We start from the raw sequence: 17,591 nt of genomic DNA on the forward strand, positions 1-17,591 counted from the left end.
CGAGGCAGGCAAATAAGTAAAAAATATAGTAAATATGCATAACCAGGAAACCGAGATATTTAACAATATAAACAGAATATAAATACATAAATAACTATATACGAGTACCCCTATACCTATATACCCCGGTGAGATTTATGCAAAGTAAGCTAAATATTTTAAAGGCAAGCCCTAAATGTGCAACTAAGAATAAACCAGCATGTATCTTTGAATGTCTAACATTTTAAACTTTAACTAATATTCAAATAAAGATTTATGTGTTAGCGACAAAACGACGTTTTCCAGCCCTGGCTTTATTTGAATTTCAAATAGGCGCGGGCCAAAAGCTTCTTTCTTTGTGAAACGGAGCTTTTTCTCATCCATTTCAAGTTGTGGGAATAACCGCGACGTGTTCGGCCGTGACGTCACCAGCGTGACACAGCAGCTGCTCGATGCGCGGCGGTGACAAACCTACCGAAACCGGCCGAGCGAGCCAGCCACCATTTGCCCACTACACCTTCAACGTGCTGGAACAGATTGCTCCGTCTACAATCTACATTTATAATATACACACTCGTAATAGCTGTTGTCGCGTCGCAATCGAGGAACCAACGTTTCATTCGTACCAATTATCGACACAAATTAAAAATGACAAATCTCGCGCCGAAAATTAAACTGAACAATGGCCAGGAAATGCCCGTCCTCGGCCTGGGCACCTGGAAGTCGTTCGAATCGGAGGCCTACCAGGCCACCTGCAGTGCCATTGACATTGGCTACCGGCACTTCGACACCGCATTCGTCTACGAGAACGAGACGGAGGTGGGCCAGGCGGTCCGGGAGAAGATTGCGGCGGGTGTGATCAAGCGGGAGGACATATTTGTCACCACGAAACTGGGTGGCATCCACCACGATCCCGAGCTGGTGGAGCGCGCCTTCAGACTGAGTTTGAACAACCTGGGACTGGAGTACATCGACATGTACTTGATGCATCTGCCCATTGGCCAGAAGTTCCACAACGACAGCAATGTCCACGGCACTTTGGAGCTGACGGATGTGGACTATCTGGACACCTGGCGGGAGATGGAGAAGCTGGTGGACCTGGGCCTGGCCCGCAGCATCGGCCTGTCCAATTTCAACGCCGCACAGACGGAGCGTGTTCTGGCGAACTGCCGCATCAAGCCGGTGGTTAACCAGGTGGAGTGTCACCCGGGCTTCCAGCAGCAGAAGCTGCGTGCGCATGCCAAGCAGCACGGCCTGGTGATCTGTGCCTACTGCCCGTTGGCCCGTCCCCAGCCCGCACGCCAGTGGCCCGCGTTCATCTACGATGATCAGGCACAGCGGCTGGCCAAGAAGTATGGACGCAGTACTGCCCAGATCTGCCTGCGATATCTCATTCAAATTGGTGTGGTGCCTCTGCCCAAGTCCTCCAACAAGACGCGGATTGAGGAGAACTTCAAAGTTTTCGACTTCGAGCTGAGTCCCGAGGATGTCAAGGCCATGGAGGGATATGAGACGGGACAGCGAACAGTCCCCTTCTCGGGCATGTCGGGCCACAAATACTATCCATTCAATGACGAGTTCTAGACATCTACCCTAAGTATTTTTCAAATAAAATGTTGTGTATTATAACTGTGGAATCTGTTAGAAAGGCGAGCTAATCAGCTTTTGTAATGGGGCTGCCTCCTTGATAAAGGTGGGTACACTTTGGCATCTTATCTTGGGTATGTATCTCATGACAGTAAAGTTTTGGGTATTCGAATTAAAAATAGATGAAATGAAAGAACCCTCGTGTTAGGTACACAAACAGGTACATGGATGTATGTATTGAATAGAATGTGGCAATTGCCTCCCAGACGCATCACAATCATATCTGTTCAAGTGCTGAGACACAGTTTCTTATCACCAAAAACAGATTTAGAAATTGTGAAAATCATAGTGTTCCATGGTAGGACGGGGCGACCTTGGAGAGTGATACCAATGTGACGAGTGGCAGCACCGATCAGTCTTGAGCTTTCGATAACCTGTCGACCCAGCCCTGGGAAAACATATGTTTGTATGCTGTCGTTGCAGAGCACTAGTCCCCAGAATCAGCGAAATATATAGGAAAAAGCCGAAACATGTCAATAATATTTAAACGCAGCATTCGCACACCCTGGCTTCTAAAGGTAACTTAGGCAGTTTTGCTTAGTTGCGAAAAACACAACCACTAATCTGTGTACAACCATAGCAAGTCTGTTATAGTTCCAGCGCTCAGCCGGGCGATGCCACTGCCAAAACAATTCCAAAGAACTTGCTCGAAGACAAACAAACGGCTGTATTGCAGAAGGAGAATGGAGTCACCTTCGATAAGCGGCCGTTCAAGATACACCTAGACAAGGGTTCGTTCCACACAGCATCAGCAAAGCAATCCCTTGAAAAGTTTACATAACCACAACTCAACATCCGATCCGATCTCCCCCTCCCACTCACAGACAAAACATACTCTTGGTGCCTATGTGGAAAGTCCAAATCGCAGCCAATATGCGACGGCACGCACAAGAATGAGTTTCTTAAAATAAAACTGAGGTAAGTCTGCCAAAGGTTTCTTTACGGATATCTGTAACCGTTTCCCTTTCCAGGCCAATACGCTTTAAGGTGGAGAAGACTGGAGACTATTGGCTCTGTAACTGTAAGCAGACCTCCCACCGTCCCTTCTGTGACGGCACTCACAAGCAGCCGGACATTCAGGCAGCCGTTAAATAGTTTTGCGTGTGTGTGCTTGGTGTGCCTAATATTTTTAATTGAGAAAATGCATTATTTGAATCAAGCAACATATGGATTTTATTCTAGATAATAGAACATTATTTATACACGCGATTAATAAATGCCTTTCAATGGTGTACGAACACTATGCACGACTCTCGACTGAGTATGTCTTTGTATGTATGTATATATTTATGTAGTATGATTTTACAAGCTTTAACAAAATATTTACAACGATCCCAAAGCTGAGGGTGTGATTGATGAAAATGGACCATTTAATGGTCCAAATAATAAACACTCCTTCAGTCGCGCAATTAGCAAAAAGTTTTTGTTTATAAAATCAAATAAAATATAAATGAAACATGTGTTGTGGGTTTTTAGAAATTAGAAAGATGTTTTGTGTTTTATTTGAACTCCTTTTTAACATTGTTGTTCAATTTGTTCTACACATAAATATAGAACTAAATGAATTGAGAGCAAATATCACTTAATATCTAAATTTATATTATGTTATGCAGCCAATTTTGTAGAATTTTGAAAATAGAGAAATACTATTACATTGTACAACTTCGATTCATTAGATCTGATCTTCACAGAAAATTACTTAAAACAATCAAAGTGAGAAAACTAGAATGCATAAAAATTATAAATGTATTGAATTTCTTGAAAAGCGTGTAAAACAGAAGAGAAGACAATCAGAACAGGGATCTTATTTTTCTTGTTCTACTGAACTAAAGAACTTTAAACAATTGTTTCGATGCACAATTACGCACGTTAATATTCAGCTCGAACAATTGTGTCATGTGAGAGGAATCCATTACAATTTAGTTACCGTTTAATTCTGCAAAACAAAAAAAATTTAAATACAAAATACAAATGCTACTTGACCAAGAAATAGCTGGATGATCGAACGTGCACGAGTACGCTAGATAGCCAATGCAGACACTGTTTTTGTTTGGCTCCAATTTAGAACGATTTGTTTAAAAATTGAGCATGAGAGCAGCATGCAATCCTAATGAAATAATAAAGGAAAACTTGCAAATTTTCAGGGGAGTTGCTGCAAATTTTAGTTGATGTCCAATCGGGGTGTATCCTTGTTATGTGGCCATTACTTGTGGGTTATCATGTTTTATACAACACGTTTTTGTTGTGTCTGTCTTCTTCGTTTTGTTTTATCTTCTTGTTTATCCTTATGCTGGTTTGAAATTGTTTGCAGAAAGTTTGCAGATGTGGTGTGTTTGGGCTGGTTTTATTCTTTTTATATAACTCCTAATACTCCTCATCTTCTGGTGGTGCATCGTCTGGGGGCGCAAAACCATCCTAGATGGGCAAAAGTACACACAAAAAGAAGAACATTAAAACTTACTGGGTAGCAGTGCTGCGGGAGCTCCTACCTCAGTCGCATAGAGTATGTCCAATATTTTTTGCACCAACGGAGTTGTCTCCCCCTCCTCAGCCTCCTGGCAACTGCAAGATTGGATTAGAAACTTAGAAGAGATCTCATTGGGTACGGGTCTACAATATCTTACAGTATTTCAATATCGCGCAATTTTGAGAAATAAAAGTCGCGCTCTTTCTCCAAACCTTCCAGATTTAGACGCATGTCTATGACCTGATAATTAAATTAATACGAAATACATTAGTTTTGCTGGTAAAATATGATGCAAAATGTTGGGGTTTTGTGGCTGTAGCTACCTGGCTGGACAGCTCGTCGATTTGCTGATTATTGACAGCATTGTTCGCATCGTTCTTCTTCACTGTCCCTGTGATATTGGTGGCGGTAGCCACTCTGCTATGCGACACTGCGCTGTTCGTGCGCGGCAGCACCTTGGAGACTGCTTAAATGGGTGACACAAGTCAATATTAATATTTAACGACAACATAAAATCCAACCACAATGACGTGGGCAGGCAACGTATTTCTTTTTTTTTTTTTGCTATCAACAGATTTAACAAACGTGAAGCACGTTCTCTATGTTTCATGTGTGGGGTTTTCGTTTGGAATCACTTTGGAAAAGTGCATTCAGTTATGTTAAACTACGGGACAATATAAGGAATATATGAGGCGGAAGGGAATGATCTACATTGACGAAAGTATGTACAAATGTCTGACCATTGGTGGGGTGATGGCTGAGGATAACTTAGAATGTAAATATATGTAAATACGAAGATAGAGAGTACAGACAGAGGGAAAGAGAGAGAGAGAGTGGGAAAACCAAACCAAAAACAACATACTGGGCTTTGCTGTTGCTGTCGTTGACGGGCGCGTTGCTGTCGGTGCTGGGGTACGCCTGTAAGAGCTCGCCACGCCGCTGCTGCCGCCGCCCGTGCCGGGCAGGGACTTCACTGCACCCGAACCGAAGCCCATCGGCGCGCCCTCGCGCACTCCGCTGGCATCATAGTCTCTGCCATCGTAATTGGCATCGAAGAATTTTTTGAACCATTGCAAAAACTCGAAATTATCTTGGAAGCGACCCTTTATCAATTTGTCAATGGGTATTATCTAAAAATAAAATGTGTAAGAAATATGCAAAGAGAGCGGTGAGAGAGTGTGTGGTGGAGTAAAACCCAATGCAAAATAAAGGAACGGGGGACACAAGTAGTACAAAACAAACGAAAAACCTGGACAATACACCGAGAGACAGTCACAAATGTTGTATGTATCTTTGGCAAGCCAAATGTAGAGACTTCTTTCCGACCGCAAGGTTACGAGTATGGTGGGGGTGGGAGCGGGAATGGGAATTATTGGGGTTTAGTAGGGGTTTATAGTGGAGTGAATGTGGGACAACAACAGTTCATCCGATTGGGATTCGAGTGTTTGGTGTTTTTTAATTTTTGGTGCTGGGATGTGACTGCTTGTGCGTGTGCGTGGGTGTGTGCGGGTTGGTCGGGTGGTTTGGTTGTTTGGTGCGGATCCCAATGATCGTGTGGGTGCCGCCTCGCGGTCGCCACGTGCTTCACGTTCGCTCGCATCGTTACATGGATGGGAAACGATAAACAAATAGTCCACGACCAACACAAAAAGAAATGCGTTGCTTCACACAATCTTCAAGTCCCACAAGTCCATACCCGGTTCTTGCGAAGGGGCGCTTGGTGCCACCAGACGTTTGGGTTGTGGCGCCTGAATTCCCCGGCGGTGCATCATGTGTAAATCATTGTGGACGCTGCCCACACCGCTGCCTCCATTGCTGCAGCCGCCTGGTCCCTTGCCGCTGCCCATATTGACGCCGCCGCGCTGAGCCAGGGGCTCATACTCGCGTCCATCGTAATTGGCATCGAAAAATTTTTTGAACCATTGTAAAAATTCGAAATTATCTTGAAATCGTCCCTTCACAAGTTTATCAACTGGTATGATCTGTTGTTTGAGGGTTGAGGAGGTTGATTTGATTTTTAACGGAAATGGCAGTTAGTTACGACATTCAAGAAGTGTTGTATTTGTTGTTTTCGGACAGCTGAAAGCCGCTCATAACATGCCAGCATTGCGCCAGTTCAGTCAGTTCTGTTATAGGCGGCTTATACTCTGTCATCAATGAAATGAATCTCAATTGTCCGTGTCCCCACTCCTCTCCGCAAAGAAGAGTGCGAAGGTGCCGTAGTACGTGTGTCGTGTGTGTACGGATGTGCATTGATCAAATCAAAACTCTCAACGAAAATGTGCAACTAAATCGATGCTAGTCTCGATCCCTACCTTATCCACGGACATCTTTTTGAAGCCAGCCTGTAGTATCTTGAAGTTCTGTATGTATTCATGCTCCAGATTGGTGCGGAATTTGACACGCTTCACAGGCACTGAATTGGGGAACAACATGTCCATGAATTGACAGTATGCGGCGCCTAAAAAATAAGTATAATTTTTTAATTAGTACTTCCCCAGATGACTTCATCAGCTTAGGCTTCATTGAGCACACTTACCCGTGCAGAGCTCTTCGATTTTGGAGAACTGCGACTGGAGGCAATCGTTCACCCAGGCGAGCATGTCGTGCCGCGAAAGGTTCTCTGATGTCACATTTGTGGAGTACACGTTAACAGCCATAATGGGTTGTTGTTTTGTTGGTAATTCTTATTGAGCGGTACTGAAATGAAACAAAGATCTCGAATTAGTTACTTAATGGTCTGTGAGCTCTGCATATAAGGCACATATCCATCCACATTAATACCTCAAGGCCTGTGGGGACTGTGTGTGGGTGTGGGTGTGGGCGTAGGCGCCACCCACACACACATGAACAACAACTTTTAATTACCCGGTGGCTAATAATTGTTTTGGCTCTGGGTATGCATTCAAGCATTGCCCATGTGCGTGTTCAATATCAAGATCACGATAATGATCTACCAGCGGACCCGGCCAGTGGCAGCCAGCAAATGATTACCGTTGCACCACTCGCCGCCACATGAATTTGTAGAATTTGTGTTTCTTGTTTGGCATATGAATGATGATGATATGAAAGTTGTTTGGCCAGTTTATTAGACTGAAGTTCAATTGGATTGTCTGCCTGGAAAAGGCTCTCTTTTCTCTGCATCAGTTTGCCAATTATCGCATTTCCCGGAACCACTTTCGTATATCATTTAGTGTCTCAATTTTAGCCAAACTTAAAAGTACGTACATTTTTAATTCTTGAATTTTCTCTCCCTCACAGTTGAATCGAATGGATAATACACAAATTCTATTAATTTAATTTTGACTATTTTAACTTTGCCTTCTCTGATGCGAAAAGCAAATGAGGTTTTCTCTGTTTGGAAAGAGATTAAGTAGTTGCCTATGATTAAACTCAACAAGGCTTGAATCTTCAAGTCCCCTCTTGCCATTCTTTAAAACTTATGAGAGCATAAACGTCAGTCTCAGTGGCGCACTTACTCGTTCTTGAGTATCTTTTCCTTCCTGCTCTAAATCAAAGCGAATAATTTGAATTTCGCATAGGTCTATCGTATCTTATTTTTGTACATTGATTTCCCCATTTGAACTTCTATTATTAAAATCTTGCGATTAAGAAGGCATTAAACTCTCTAGATAATTCTCGTGTGCTTTTAAGTCTTCGAAACTTACGCGAGAGAGCATTCAATGCAATCAGGAGAAATGGGAAAAAAGAACGCTCAGAGGCGGGCAGCAGCACTGGAGCGCGCGAACAATGAACTTGCACTGTGGCTGGGCCTCGGTCTGGGGCCTGGGGCTGAGGCGACGGAGCTGCGTTGTCAACGCTTCGCTGCCTGCGTCGCGACGCGTCCCGCAGATGCTGACGTCTCAGTCACTGCTTTCTTGGAGTTGAAGATTACTCATGGGCTGGCTTGGCCTTCCGGATTGACTGGCTGCCTGTCTGGCGGTCTGTCGGTCTTCGTCATTGGCATTATCAATGTCAACTTGCCCAACAAGCCAACATGGAAACGTGGGCCACAACAGCTAACGAAGCTGATAAAGAATTAGCCGGCATTTGGGAGCCAGCCTATAAATATCCGACTCATTTCCCAGTTTGTGTGTGTGCGTTGGGGAGAGTTTCCACGCTACCTTTTTACTATACAAGTGTGTGTGTGTGTGCCTAAAGTGCATTGACCCGAAAGGGCGGAACTTCAATTCAAATGCGAGCGATTTGTTCCTAGTTTATTGATTTAAGTGCGCCCCAGCGGCAGCAGAAGCCGCAGATGGGGGCAGCCACAATAGCCATGCCCCAAATACAACAAGTTGGGGATTGTGCTTTGTTATGGCTGTCGATTCCATGGCGGCTACGATGGGTGTGGGCGTGCTGTCGGCGCTGCAGCGGAAGTTGCTTCCGCGCCAATTAGGCAGAACAAGCGCCGAATTGGAGAGCCATAAATGTAAGACTCTTTTGATGGGGGAAGGAAGGGAAAGGAAACAACTTATCATATGCTCGTTAATACTCGTTAATCCTCCATATTCATATTCATAAAATCAGACAATCTCCCCCGGGACAAAGCGAGTGTGGAAGTGTGTCAAAAACAGAAAATAAATATGCGAATCTTGCGAGTAAAAACCGCCCGAAGACATACACACATATGAGTGTGTGTGTGAGTGCGCGTAAGTGAAGAAACCAAATGGAAACCGAGAAGTGGCAACGAAAGAGCTGCGTCGGCGTCGTCGGGGTCGCCAGTTTTAATTTATCCAATAAAAATAGTAACACAATCTTAAAGAATCGAAGAAACGTTGGTAACTGGACCCACACGCACACAGACACACACACACACACTGCCACTTAACGTCTGCGGGGGCTTGACAGATAGACCATATTAGAGTTGACACATGCAATGACGTCATTGAATTGGAAGCCAAAACGGAAAATACAATCAACACCTGAAACCTGAATGAGCATAGAAAAATATGGTTTCCTCTTCATGAAGACTGAAGGGAGGGGCGGGGGAAGTGTCGAGGCAGATTAGCCGCTGCTGCATTGGAATTTTTTGCGGCCTCTGCTGACGCTGTTGCAAGTAGCAGCAGCAGGCGGCAGCAGCAGCACAAAAACAGGCACACACGCACACATGGAAGGACGCCGAACTCACGAAAATTTTTATTTTCGGAGGAGGGAACAGGGAGCGGGAGCCGGGAACAGAGAACAGCAGCAGGCGACATTTAAATATACAACACACGCACACCGATGCACCAGATTCTCTTCCACAATGTACAGATATTTTCCCCTCTCTATGCACGCGGACGAATCAAGAGTGCACTTGAAGTTTTCGGCAAAGTTATTTTAAAATCGCCACATACACTCCGCCACTCTCCCGATGAACTTTCTTTTCTGCTGACGCTACTTCTAGATTTTGCCATTTTTCATTTTTTTTTTGTGCAAAAAAACAGGCGAAAGAGCCGCAACATTTACGAGCACGCACACACATACACACAGATGAAGCCAAGCCCACACACAGAGCCACACTTGGTTCCGGCAAATATTCCACTCACCTATTTAGTTATTAACGTGCTTTAGAGCTCTAATTTTTGATGATTCCTTAAATTATATTTAGACTTGTGTTTTAACACGAAATGCAAAAAATTCTTTGTATGACGAACCGATTTTCAGGTTTGAGAGCGTTAGCGCTGACAGTAGAGCTGGAAAAAACAACGATGTAACATCGATAGTATCGATGTTGCCAAAAAATGTTTAGCATCGATGTTTTTCAGCAAACATCGATTATCTTCACTTACAACCGAAAGACAGAACTCGCTATAAGGTAAGGGAATATTTTATGCGAATTTGCTTACAAAAATTAATCTCTTCTACTTACTTTAATAGATAATAATTTGTTGTGTTGGCGTGGATCGCCAATATACCCGTCTGACCCTCAAAAATATACCGAAATATACCTTCTTATGTTCAAAATATACTGTAAATATACCGAGAAAAAAACGAACTTAGCCCACTTAACCCCGCTCTTTTTAAACAGGCTAACACCTTGAGTTAAACCGCGGGAAATTTAACTGTCTATACATTTTTCTCGTACATCCATCCTTCCTCTTTACAAATAAAAAAATTACCACGAGATCTTTCAGCTGAACTTAAATTGTACAAGTTTCAAAATATACGTGAGTAAATTGAAATACCCGTGGGTCGACAATGGGCCAATGTCGGAAAATCATATAACTCGATTTTGATATTCGGTTTGCTATTACGAGATAGTTAGGACTCTTAGCTGTGAAAATATAATATTATCCGATTAATGAATAAATTTTCAACAAGACTGTCTAGTATTAAAAACTTCCTTGAATTGGATTGCGTACTCTGTAGATTCCCTTCCATTAAATTCTAATGCAAATAGTGGGGTTTATTTTAAAAATATTTTGTTTGGTTTAAATTCATTTCAAAAATAATGGACATTTACAGAAACAACAACAATTCACTTAACACTAATAAATGCAACAGTTTCAATATGATGGCAGGACATTAAATGTCAATAAATGCACAAATTTCCCGTGTCAATTACACATGCATGCAAATCAAATTTACATGCGGAAAACTCCAAACTTGGTCTCGTGGCCAGCATTGTTTAGGGCTGCCTTCAGGCTCAGGCCCAGCACTTGGCGTGTATTGGCCGGGTCTATGATGCCGTCATCCCACAGGCGAGCTGTGCTGTAGTATGGTGAGCCCTCCGCCTCGAACATTTCCACAATAGGAGCCTTCAGCTTCTGGGCCTCCTCCTCGGTGAACTCTTTGCCGGCACGCTTGCGCTGATCTTGAGTGATTTGGGCCAATACATTAGCTGCCTGTGTGCCTCCCATCACAGAGATACGCGAATTGGGCCACATGTAAAGGAATCTCGGCGAGTAGGCCCGCCCGCACATTCCGTAGTTCCCAGCACCGTACGACCCACCGATGATCACTGTAAACTTGGGCACGTTGGCACAAGCAACAGCCGTAACCATCTTGGCTCCATTCTTGGCAATTCCATGAGCCTCGGCATCGCGCCCAACCATAAAACCTATCAATATAAATGAGTATTTAGTTGGATAAAAGGAATACTCGGCCAAGTGATATCTCACCTGTGATGTTCTGCAGGAATACCAAAGGAATCTTGCGCTGTGAACAGAGCTGAATGAAATGGGCGCCCTTGAGGGCACTCTCCGAGAAGAGGACACCATTGTTGCCGACGATTCCGACGGTTTGGCCATAAAGCTTCGCAAATCCACAGACCAAAGTCTCGCCGTAAAGTTTCTTGAACTCGGTAAAGCGACTGCCGTCCACGATACGAGCAATCACCTCGCGCACATCGAAGCTCTTGGTAAGATTAGGTCCCACAATTCCGTACAGCTCGCGGGGATCATAGCGCGGCTCTTCGACTGCAGCAGGAGCATTGGGGTTGGCTTCCTTGAAGTTCGCTTGACTGGAGTGCAGCAGCTGACCGTTGTACGAGTTTGTGGCTGGCAGATTCAGGTTGCTCACTATCTGGCGGGCCAAGTACAGAGCGTGCTCGTCGTCGACAGCATAGTGGTCCGTGACACCCGAAGTTTTGCAGTGGAGATCCGCACCGCCTAGATCTTCGGCGGAAACCTCCTCTCCGGTCGCAGCTTTCACCAATGGAGGACCAGCCAGGAAAATGGTTCCCTGCTTCTTCACAATAATGCTCTCATCCGCCATGGCGGGCACATAGGCTCCTCCGGCCGTACAGCTGCCCATGACAACGGCAATTTGGGGAATGCCTTGGCCCGACATGTTTGCCTGGTTGTAAAATATCCGTCCAAAGTGCAACTTGTCGGGGAAGACCTCGGCCTGGCGCGGCAGATTGGCACCACCAGAGTCCACAAGATAAATGCACGGCAGTCTATTCTCCTGGGCAACCTCTTGGGCACGCAGATGCTTCTTCACAGTTATGGGGTAGTAGCTGCCACCCTTGACAGTGGCATCGTTGGCCACGACAACACATTCAGTGCTAAAATAAATGTTTTTAATATTTAAAGGGGCAATATTCTAGTGCAAGACCTACCCACAGACGCGGCCAACTCCAGTGACTATTCCGCCAGAATTGACCACTTCCTCACCGTACAGTTCGTGACCAGCCAGAGCACTGAGCTCCAGGAAAGGCGAACCCTTATCCAGCAGTAAATTAATGCGTTCTCTGGCCAACAGCTTGCCCCGGGAGGTGTGCCTATCATTGGCCTTTTGACCGCCACCTGTTAGCACTTGGCTGGTGAGGTTGCGCAGCTCCGTGACAAGCTTTCCCATTTCGGTGGCATTGTCCTATGCAAAAGTGCAGGCTGTAGAACAATTCTTGAAATATTCAAAATATTTATACCTTGTATTCGGCAGATTGCTTGTCCACCTCGCTGGGCAAGACATTCGCGTCGCCAACGTGGAGCAAACGTGTCTGGGTTCGCAGTAAATTTGTGGCTATCGCATTCCTAAGCAATATATTTAGCTTTAGCATTTTATGCAATTTTCTATTGGAATAGGAAGACTAAAAACTACAGGAAAATAGGTGCAGAAACGCGGTTGGTTGATGTTACGTCAGTATCGATTTTGCGTGGGCGTCGTGAGGTGATAACGATAACAACAACATCAGCTGAGCGATCATAGAAATTCTGAGGGGTTGGCAGCCCTACCACCACCGGCAGCTCCGATCGCCGATTTAAAAATTTTTGGTTGTTTTTTTTTCAATTGGATTAATATTTATTTATTTATTACTTTAGCTTAGACAGTTTTGCGGATTCGAACTTGAGATTTGCTAAGACAGTAATTGGGAAACTACGAAACGTGCATAACATTTATGCTAAAAGTTCTATGAACTTTAATACGATCGATTCATTACACAATACATTACAAGTTAACATGATGATTTGTGATTGTGCAGGTCGCTTCTAAAAGGTAGTATATATGGTAACTATATATATGTAGTGTATATTGGCTTACGTAGTCCATAGGAGGCTTGTTTTAACACTGATAAACAATCACACGACAAACATAAACATTGGCTTACTTAAGTTTATTCATTAAACTACTCTAGATGGAGACATGTATTTAATTTTAGACTTTCTTAAAGCGTTTCGAAATAAATTGTACTACAAAAATATGATCGATTTGCGCCATGCCCTCTGTATGTGCCATGTGCCTTCCCTCCGTAAGCTGCGGCTCTAATTTACTTTTACTTTATTTTGATTTTGTGTAATTTCAACTTGAAGCCCAAGACTTCACTCAGAACGCCCGAGAGTGCCGACAATATGACTACCTTGATGGTTGTGAATAGATATGGGTTGGCACTGAGGCCAGAGATCTTGAATGGCGTTTCGAGTTCCTTTAACAGATCGGCAGCTAGCTTGAGAACGCTGTTCGATACCATTAATTCATCCTTTTTTTTTGGCTTTTGTTCGATTTGCAGATACAAATTGATTTGCTCAGTGATCAGCACCGAAACGCTGCGATACTTGTGCTGAATTTTTTGTCCCAGTGTCATGAAGCGCAGCAAGTAGATGCCAATCGTAATCGACCAAATCAGTGCCTCCAGCGTCAGGTGCGTGTGCAGATGCACCGAGTCCTTCAGCCACTCAACACTGAGAAAAGCGAGCAGCAGCAAGGTTACGATAAATGCTGCCGATACAATAATATCCACCGACCGCTGCGGACCACGTTTCTACGGGAGATTTACAGAACTAGTCAAGAGTCAAGGGGTTAAGGAAAATAGCATGAGTACGCACCTTCAAATAAGATCTTACGCTCAACCAGGTCTTGATATTGCGCACCTTGTTCAAGCGAAAGTGGGGCAGATTCGATTTGCGTGCCCTACGCGATGATGTTAGATGCGAGAACAGTTTGGCATACAGAAAACGCTGCTTGAACGTGCGCTCCGCCACGGCAAATATGATAAACAAGATGAGAGTCAGGCTGAGGCGCTGTATGAAGCCCAGGGCCAGGACAGTACGCTCCCATTTAGCCTCGCCAAAGGCAAAGCCCAGCAGAGTAAAGAACGAGGACGATGACTTTTCCCACAGCAACTGTGGTATGTATATGTAGCTTATTTCGCTGGCCTTTTCCGCATCGCTCCCAAGGGTGATCTGCAAGAGATTGAGGAACTAAAAAACCTGCGAGACATTCGCCTATATTTAAAGCTCACCACACATAGCCTGCAAAAGGTGGGGATCATGGTGAGCAGAAAAGAGAAGACAACTCCTATGTAAATGTAGTCATTCGTCTCGCCCATGGAGTCCACACGCTCAATTATGCACGAGGCAATCTCAAGGACAGAGAGCTGGGCTTTCTTTGCATCACGATGGTCCCAAATGGTGCAGCTTACTGAGGAGAGTCAGAAGATACATATATGATTGTGAACATACTTGGACATCTACTCACTGCGATCCATGCTGTTGTGGGGATTAAGAATGGTTGTTGGGGTAATGTCTAGCTCGCCAGGGTCTTCGTCGCTGCAAGGCTTGAATCCAGCATCCGATTGATCCATATCTGAGGTATAGCTGCAGTCCTCACTGTTTGTGGTCACACCCAGCCAATCGGTGGCCGATGTGGTGCACTCTTGATTGCACGCCGATGCAGGACTCGATATTATATCCGCGTCATCGCATTCATCAGAGTCAGCGCCACTGCTGGTTGACTCGTTTCCTCGAGATTGCGATTTCTTCTCGGGTGGTGTTGGCACATTGCCTGAACTGGTATTTGCCACATTTAGACGCAGACGCAACTGACTGGCCTGCACTGGAACCACTGCGGCTGCCGCTCCTGCATTGGGCAGGGGCGAGTGGTTGTTGTCCTCGCCGCTGGAACTTTTTCCATTCAAGCTCTCAAAGCCATCATCCTCGCCCAGGCTGCGACGTGATTTGTGAGTTGTGGGCTGCAGCGTTTCCACGCTATTCTCCTTGTCGGCTTCTCTGCTGGCCTCGCTCGACGAGGGCTGCTCTGTCTGGTCGTAGGTGGCATAGATCTGAATGGGCGTATGCCAATTGACGTTGCGCTTCTTGGGACTGTCAGGCACTGGTCCTCCGTCGTGCCTTCTGAGATCATATAAAGGTTCAGCGCGCGTAGTAGGTCTGTCAGCTGTCTTCTGCGATTGGAGATGCATGGTAACGACAGTTGTGCTGGGATATGTCTCCTCATTGCTGATTTGCTTGATGGCAACGGGAGGTGAAGTGGCGCTGGCGGTGACTGGCAGATCAGGTTCTTGTACAGGAGTGCTGCTGATTGGTGTGGGTGGTTTTGAAAGCACTTCTGGGCCACTGGTGGTTGCTGTGCGTCGCGTTGGTAGAGATGTGTTGCTACTGGGATGAGATAAATCCGGTTCTGGCTGGCGTATACTACAGGAGAATACATTAGCTTCTGATCTCTGGAGCATGTATTCTGCGACCCCCCTACTCACCGCACAAACTTCTTCCTGCGCCGCAGTCGGGGCTCCCTTGGTGCTGACTTCTCATTAAAGTTGGAAATGGAGAAGCGACGCAGTTTGTTTTTGGTAGCCCCATTTCCGACACCAGTTGCCGCATTGTTGGTGGCCACGATCTGCGAGTGTATCAGGCTAATCATCAGACTGAGGGCGCAGGGTATGAGCAGGGCGCTGAGCATGTCGTCGTGCTCCTCCAACTGCTGCTTATCGGCATCTGGTTCGCCATACAGAGTGGCATTGCGCTGCTGCTGGTCGCTGGTCAGTGGCACAATGCGATTGCCATGCAGGATGTAGATGGCCCAGTTCATCAGTTGGGTGAGGTAGAGCACCAGAATGAAGCCAAAGGCATTGGGCGTGGTCTGCCTGACCCACCATTGTGCATACAGCGGTAGCAGCAGGTAACGCAAAATGGCCAAACGAATGACAGTGAGCAGCGATTGTTTTGGCTTTGCCTTTGGAAAGGTGGAACCTGTCGACCAAACCACAAAATTAATATTTAATTAAAAATTAACATGTGAATGGAATAATTAATAATTAAGCACGAGCAACCCACCTCGCACTAGGTCCACATCAATCAGTTCCGTCTTGAGCTTGGTGTTTTTCAGGTTGACATTATTGAAGCCATCTAAAATACGCTGCTCGACTGTCTTCTCCCATTCTTGTTTGTCATAGGTGCCGATTTTTTTCTGGTACCTAGATATACACAGAAATATATGAATATAATAGTACATATATAAAAGATTATTGTGCAATGTCTTACCATCCAACAATTTCATCCAATTTCATAGTAATCACATAAAAGCCGTCAAGTTGTCGTGCACCCTGCGCAATCCAACACGAAAGACGACAATGAAATGTTCAATTATTAGTTTAGTTTCTGGAACGTAACTGACACTGCACTGAGATATCCAACCAATTGTGAGAACGTTTACGTTTCTAATTTACAAAAGACGCGAGACCCTACAATCATTAAGTGAGCAAAAACAGCACAAAGGCGGAAAGCTGACAGCGAACAGGGGGCGTAATAGCAACCACTACAAAATCTGAGCACGACTGGGAAACAGCGCCAACTCTTGAGTATCGCTTTTGCTGCGACAAATTAATGTGTGGTGTGTGGACAAAGCTGCAATGGATGGGGATTTTCTGTCCGATTAAATGGAAATGATATCAAACAGCTGCTATGCATAACGGGTTTCGGTCGGTTAACTGATATCAGCTGGTGACTTTCACCTTCGCCTTGCCACAAACAGCGCAGGCCCACCACACACCCGCTTGCAGCGATAAGGGGCTTGGGCCTGAGCAACACCAACTGCGCCATAGATTGTCATGGTCCGTTCCCGTCCACATTGAAAGACATTCAAATATTATATTTCGTTTGCCCTGCAGCATGAAAGCGGAAGCTAGTAAACATTTTCAGACGCCCGAACAGCTGTTGTCGTCTGGCGGCGGGCAACGCTATGTGGGCGTGATGTTTATGCCTACACATGCATACACAGGCAGCGCACAGGTACACACGAGCGTAAAATTGTGTTTCTATATGTTTGACTGGGTCGTGTTTGGTATGCGGCTGCTCGGCCCTTTCAGCAATGCTAGGTTCAAGGTGAGCCAATATCTATTCGCGTCGATTCAAAGAACGCTTCATGCAGGAAGGAATACCTCAGCGATATAGCTTTAATTCATAGATTTCTCGTTTTACCTACAGTTGAACAGATTCTCAGATCGATTTTTATACACACACGGGGCGCGGGCTCTGTTTATGTTGGTTCTGCGACACTTTCAATTTAATGGCTAGACGGTGTTCCTAAAACTTTTGGACTATGGATAATTTAATGTTAATTTTGAATGCACTGCAGCCGCTGCAAGAGCGTTTTGTATTTGCATTTGGTCCGAAAAATTAGTAGTTTTTGTTTTTGTGCCCGGCAGTGTGACCGCGACTTTATAGATAGAATATACCCGCCTGACCCTCAGAAATAGGCCGAAATATACCTTGAATTTCGACATCACGGTCACTCTGGACAATGTGTGGATCAACAAAAATTCACTAAAAAATACCCA

At 45.0% G+C, this 17,591-nt stretch overlaps 5 protein-coding genes across 17 annotated transcripts; 2 read left to right on the plus strand and 3 right to left on the minus strand.

Moving 5' to 3' along the window:
• The first annotated feature begins 480 nt into the window (after positions 1 to 480).
• On the plus strand, positions 481 to 2,357 carry LOC111078577 (aldo-keto reductase family 1 member B1). 2 transcript variants are annotated; one of them, XM_041593247.1, is made up of 3 exons: positions 481 to 1,796; positions 1,929 to 2,144; positions 2,221 to 2,357. In XM_041593247.1, the coding sequence occupies exon 1, from the start codon at positions 628 to 630 to the stop codon at positions 1,561 to 1,563; it is 936 nt and encodes a 311-aa protein (XP_041449181.1). In that variant the 5' UTR covers positions 481 to 627; the 3' UTR covers positions 1,564 to 1,796; positions 1,929 to 2,144; positions 2,221 to 2,357. The 2 variants fall into 2 exon arrangements, with proteins under 2 accessions (XP_041449181.1, XP_041449180.1); XM_041593246.1 differs by having other exon boundaries at positions 481 to 2,144.
• Positions 2,033 to 2,869, plus strand: LOC111078580 (CDGSH iron-sulfur domain-containing protein 3, mitochondrial). The gene is made up of 4 exons (XM_022373347.2): positions 2,033 to 2,144; positions 2,207 to 2,357; positions 2,451 to 2,544; positions 2,598 to 2,869. Exons 1-4 carry the CDS (start codon positions 2,097 to 2,099, stop codon positions 2,719 to 2,721), a joined length of 417 nt encoding a protein of 138 aa, XP_022229039.1. The 5' UTR covers positions 2,033 to 2,096; the 3' UTR covers positions 2,722 to 2,869.
• A 225-nt stretch (positions 2,870 to 3,094) lies between these two features.
• LOC111078578 (microtubule-associated protein RP/EB family member 1) lies at positions 3,095 to 9,767 on the minus strand. 11 transcript variants are annotated; one of them, XM_022373336.2, is made up of 9 exons: positions 9,733 to 9,750; positions 9,625 to 9,670; positions 6,633 to 6,793; positions 6,409 to 6,554; positions 5,790 to 6,075; positions 4,417 to 4,559; positions 4,251 to 4,333; positions 4,088 to 4,188; positions 3,095 to 4,022 (listed from the first exon to the last, which is right to left on the minus strand). In XM_022373336.2, exons 3-9 carry the CDS (start codon positions 6,751 to 6,753, stop codon positions 3,991 to 3,993), a joined length of 912 nt encoding a protein of 303 aa, XP_022229028.1. In that variant the 5' UTR covers positions 6,754 to 6,793; positions 9,625 to 9,670; positions 9,733 to 9,750; the 3' UTR covers positions 3,095 to 3,990. The 11 variants fall into 11 exon arrangements, with proteins under 11 accessions (XP_022229028.1, XP_022229035.1, XP_022229036.1 ...); XM_022373343.2 differs by lacking the exon at positions 5,790 to 6,075 and adding an exon at positions 4,956 to 5,223 and having other exon boundaries at positions 9,625 to 9,767; XM_022373344.2 differs by lacking the exon at positions 5,790 to 6,075 and adding an exon at positions 4,956 to 5,223 and having other exon boundaries at positions 4,417 to 4,556; positions 9,625 to 9,766.
• Positions 9,768 to 10,479: 712 nt separating this feature from the next.
• LOC111078575 (probable methylcrotonoyl-CoA carboxylase beta chain, mitochondrial) lies at positions 10,480 to 12,680 on the minus strand. Its single transcript, XM_022373330.2, has 4 exons — positions 12,450 to 12,680; positions 12,141 to 12,394; positions 11,200 to 12,086; positions 10,480 to 11,138 (listed from the first exon to the last, which is right to left on the minus strand). The coding sequence occupies exons 1-4, from the start codon at positions 12,579 to 12,581 to the stop codon at positions 10,663 to 10,665; spliced, it is 1,749 nt and encodes a 582-aa protein (XP_022229022.1). The 5' UTR covers positions 12,582 to 12,680; the 3' UTR covers positions 10,480 to 10,662.
• Positions 12,681 to 12,801: 121 nt separating this feature from the next.
• LOC111078568 (protein phtf) lies at positions 12,802 to 17,472 on the minus strand. Of its 2 annotated transcripts, none has more exons than XM_022373317.2 (8): positions 17,237 to 17,472; positions 16,297 to 16,358; positions 16,090 to 16,229; positions 15,513 to 16,005; positions 14,498 to 15,450; positions 14,262 to 14,440; positions 13,846 to 14,202; positions 12,802 to 13,781 (listed from the first exon to the last, which is right to left on the minus strand). In XM_022373317.2, the coding sequence occupies exons 2-8, from the start codon at positions 16,320 to 16,322 to the stop codon at positions 13,296 to 13,298; spliced, it is 2,634 nt and encodes an 877-aa protein (XP_022229009.2). In that variant the 5' UTR covers positions 16,323 to 16,358; positions 17,237 to 17,472; the 3' UTR covers positions 12,802 to 13,295. The 2 variants fall into 2 exon arrangements, with proteins under 2 accessions (XP_022229009.2, XP_022229010.2); XM_022373318.2 differs by having other exon boundaries at positions 17,233 to 17,472.
• Positions 17,473 to 17,591: the final 119 nt, after the last annotated feature.

Source organism: Drosophila obscura, unplaced genomic scaffold (assembly GCF_018151105.1).
Source record: "Drosophila obscura isolate BZ-5 IFL unplaced genomic scaffold, ASM1815110v1 contig_186, whole genome shotgun sequence".
In the NCBI taxonomy this organism is placed as follows: domain Eukaryota; kingdom Metazoa; phylum Arthropoda; class Insecta; order Diptera; family Drosophilidae; genus Drosophila; species Drosophila obscura.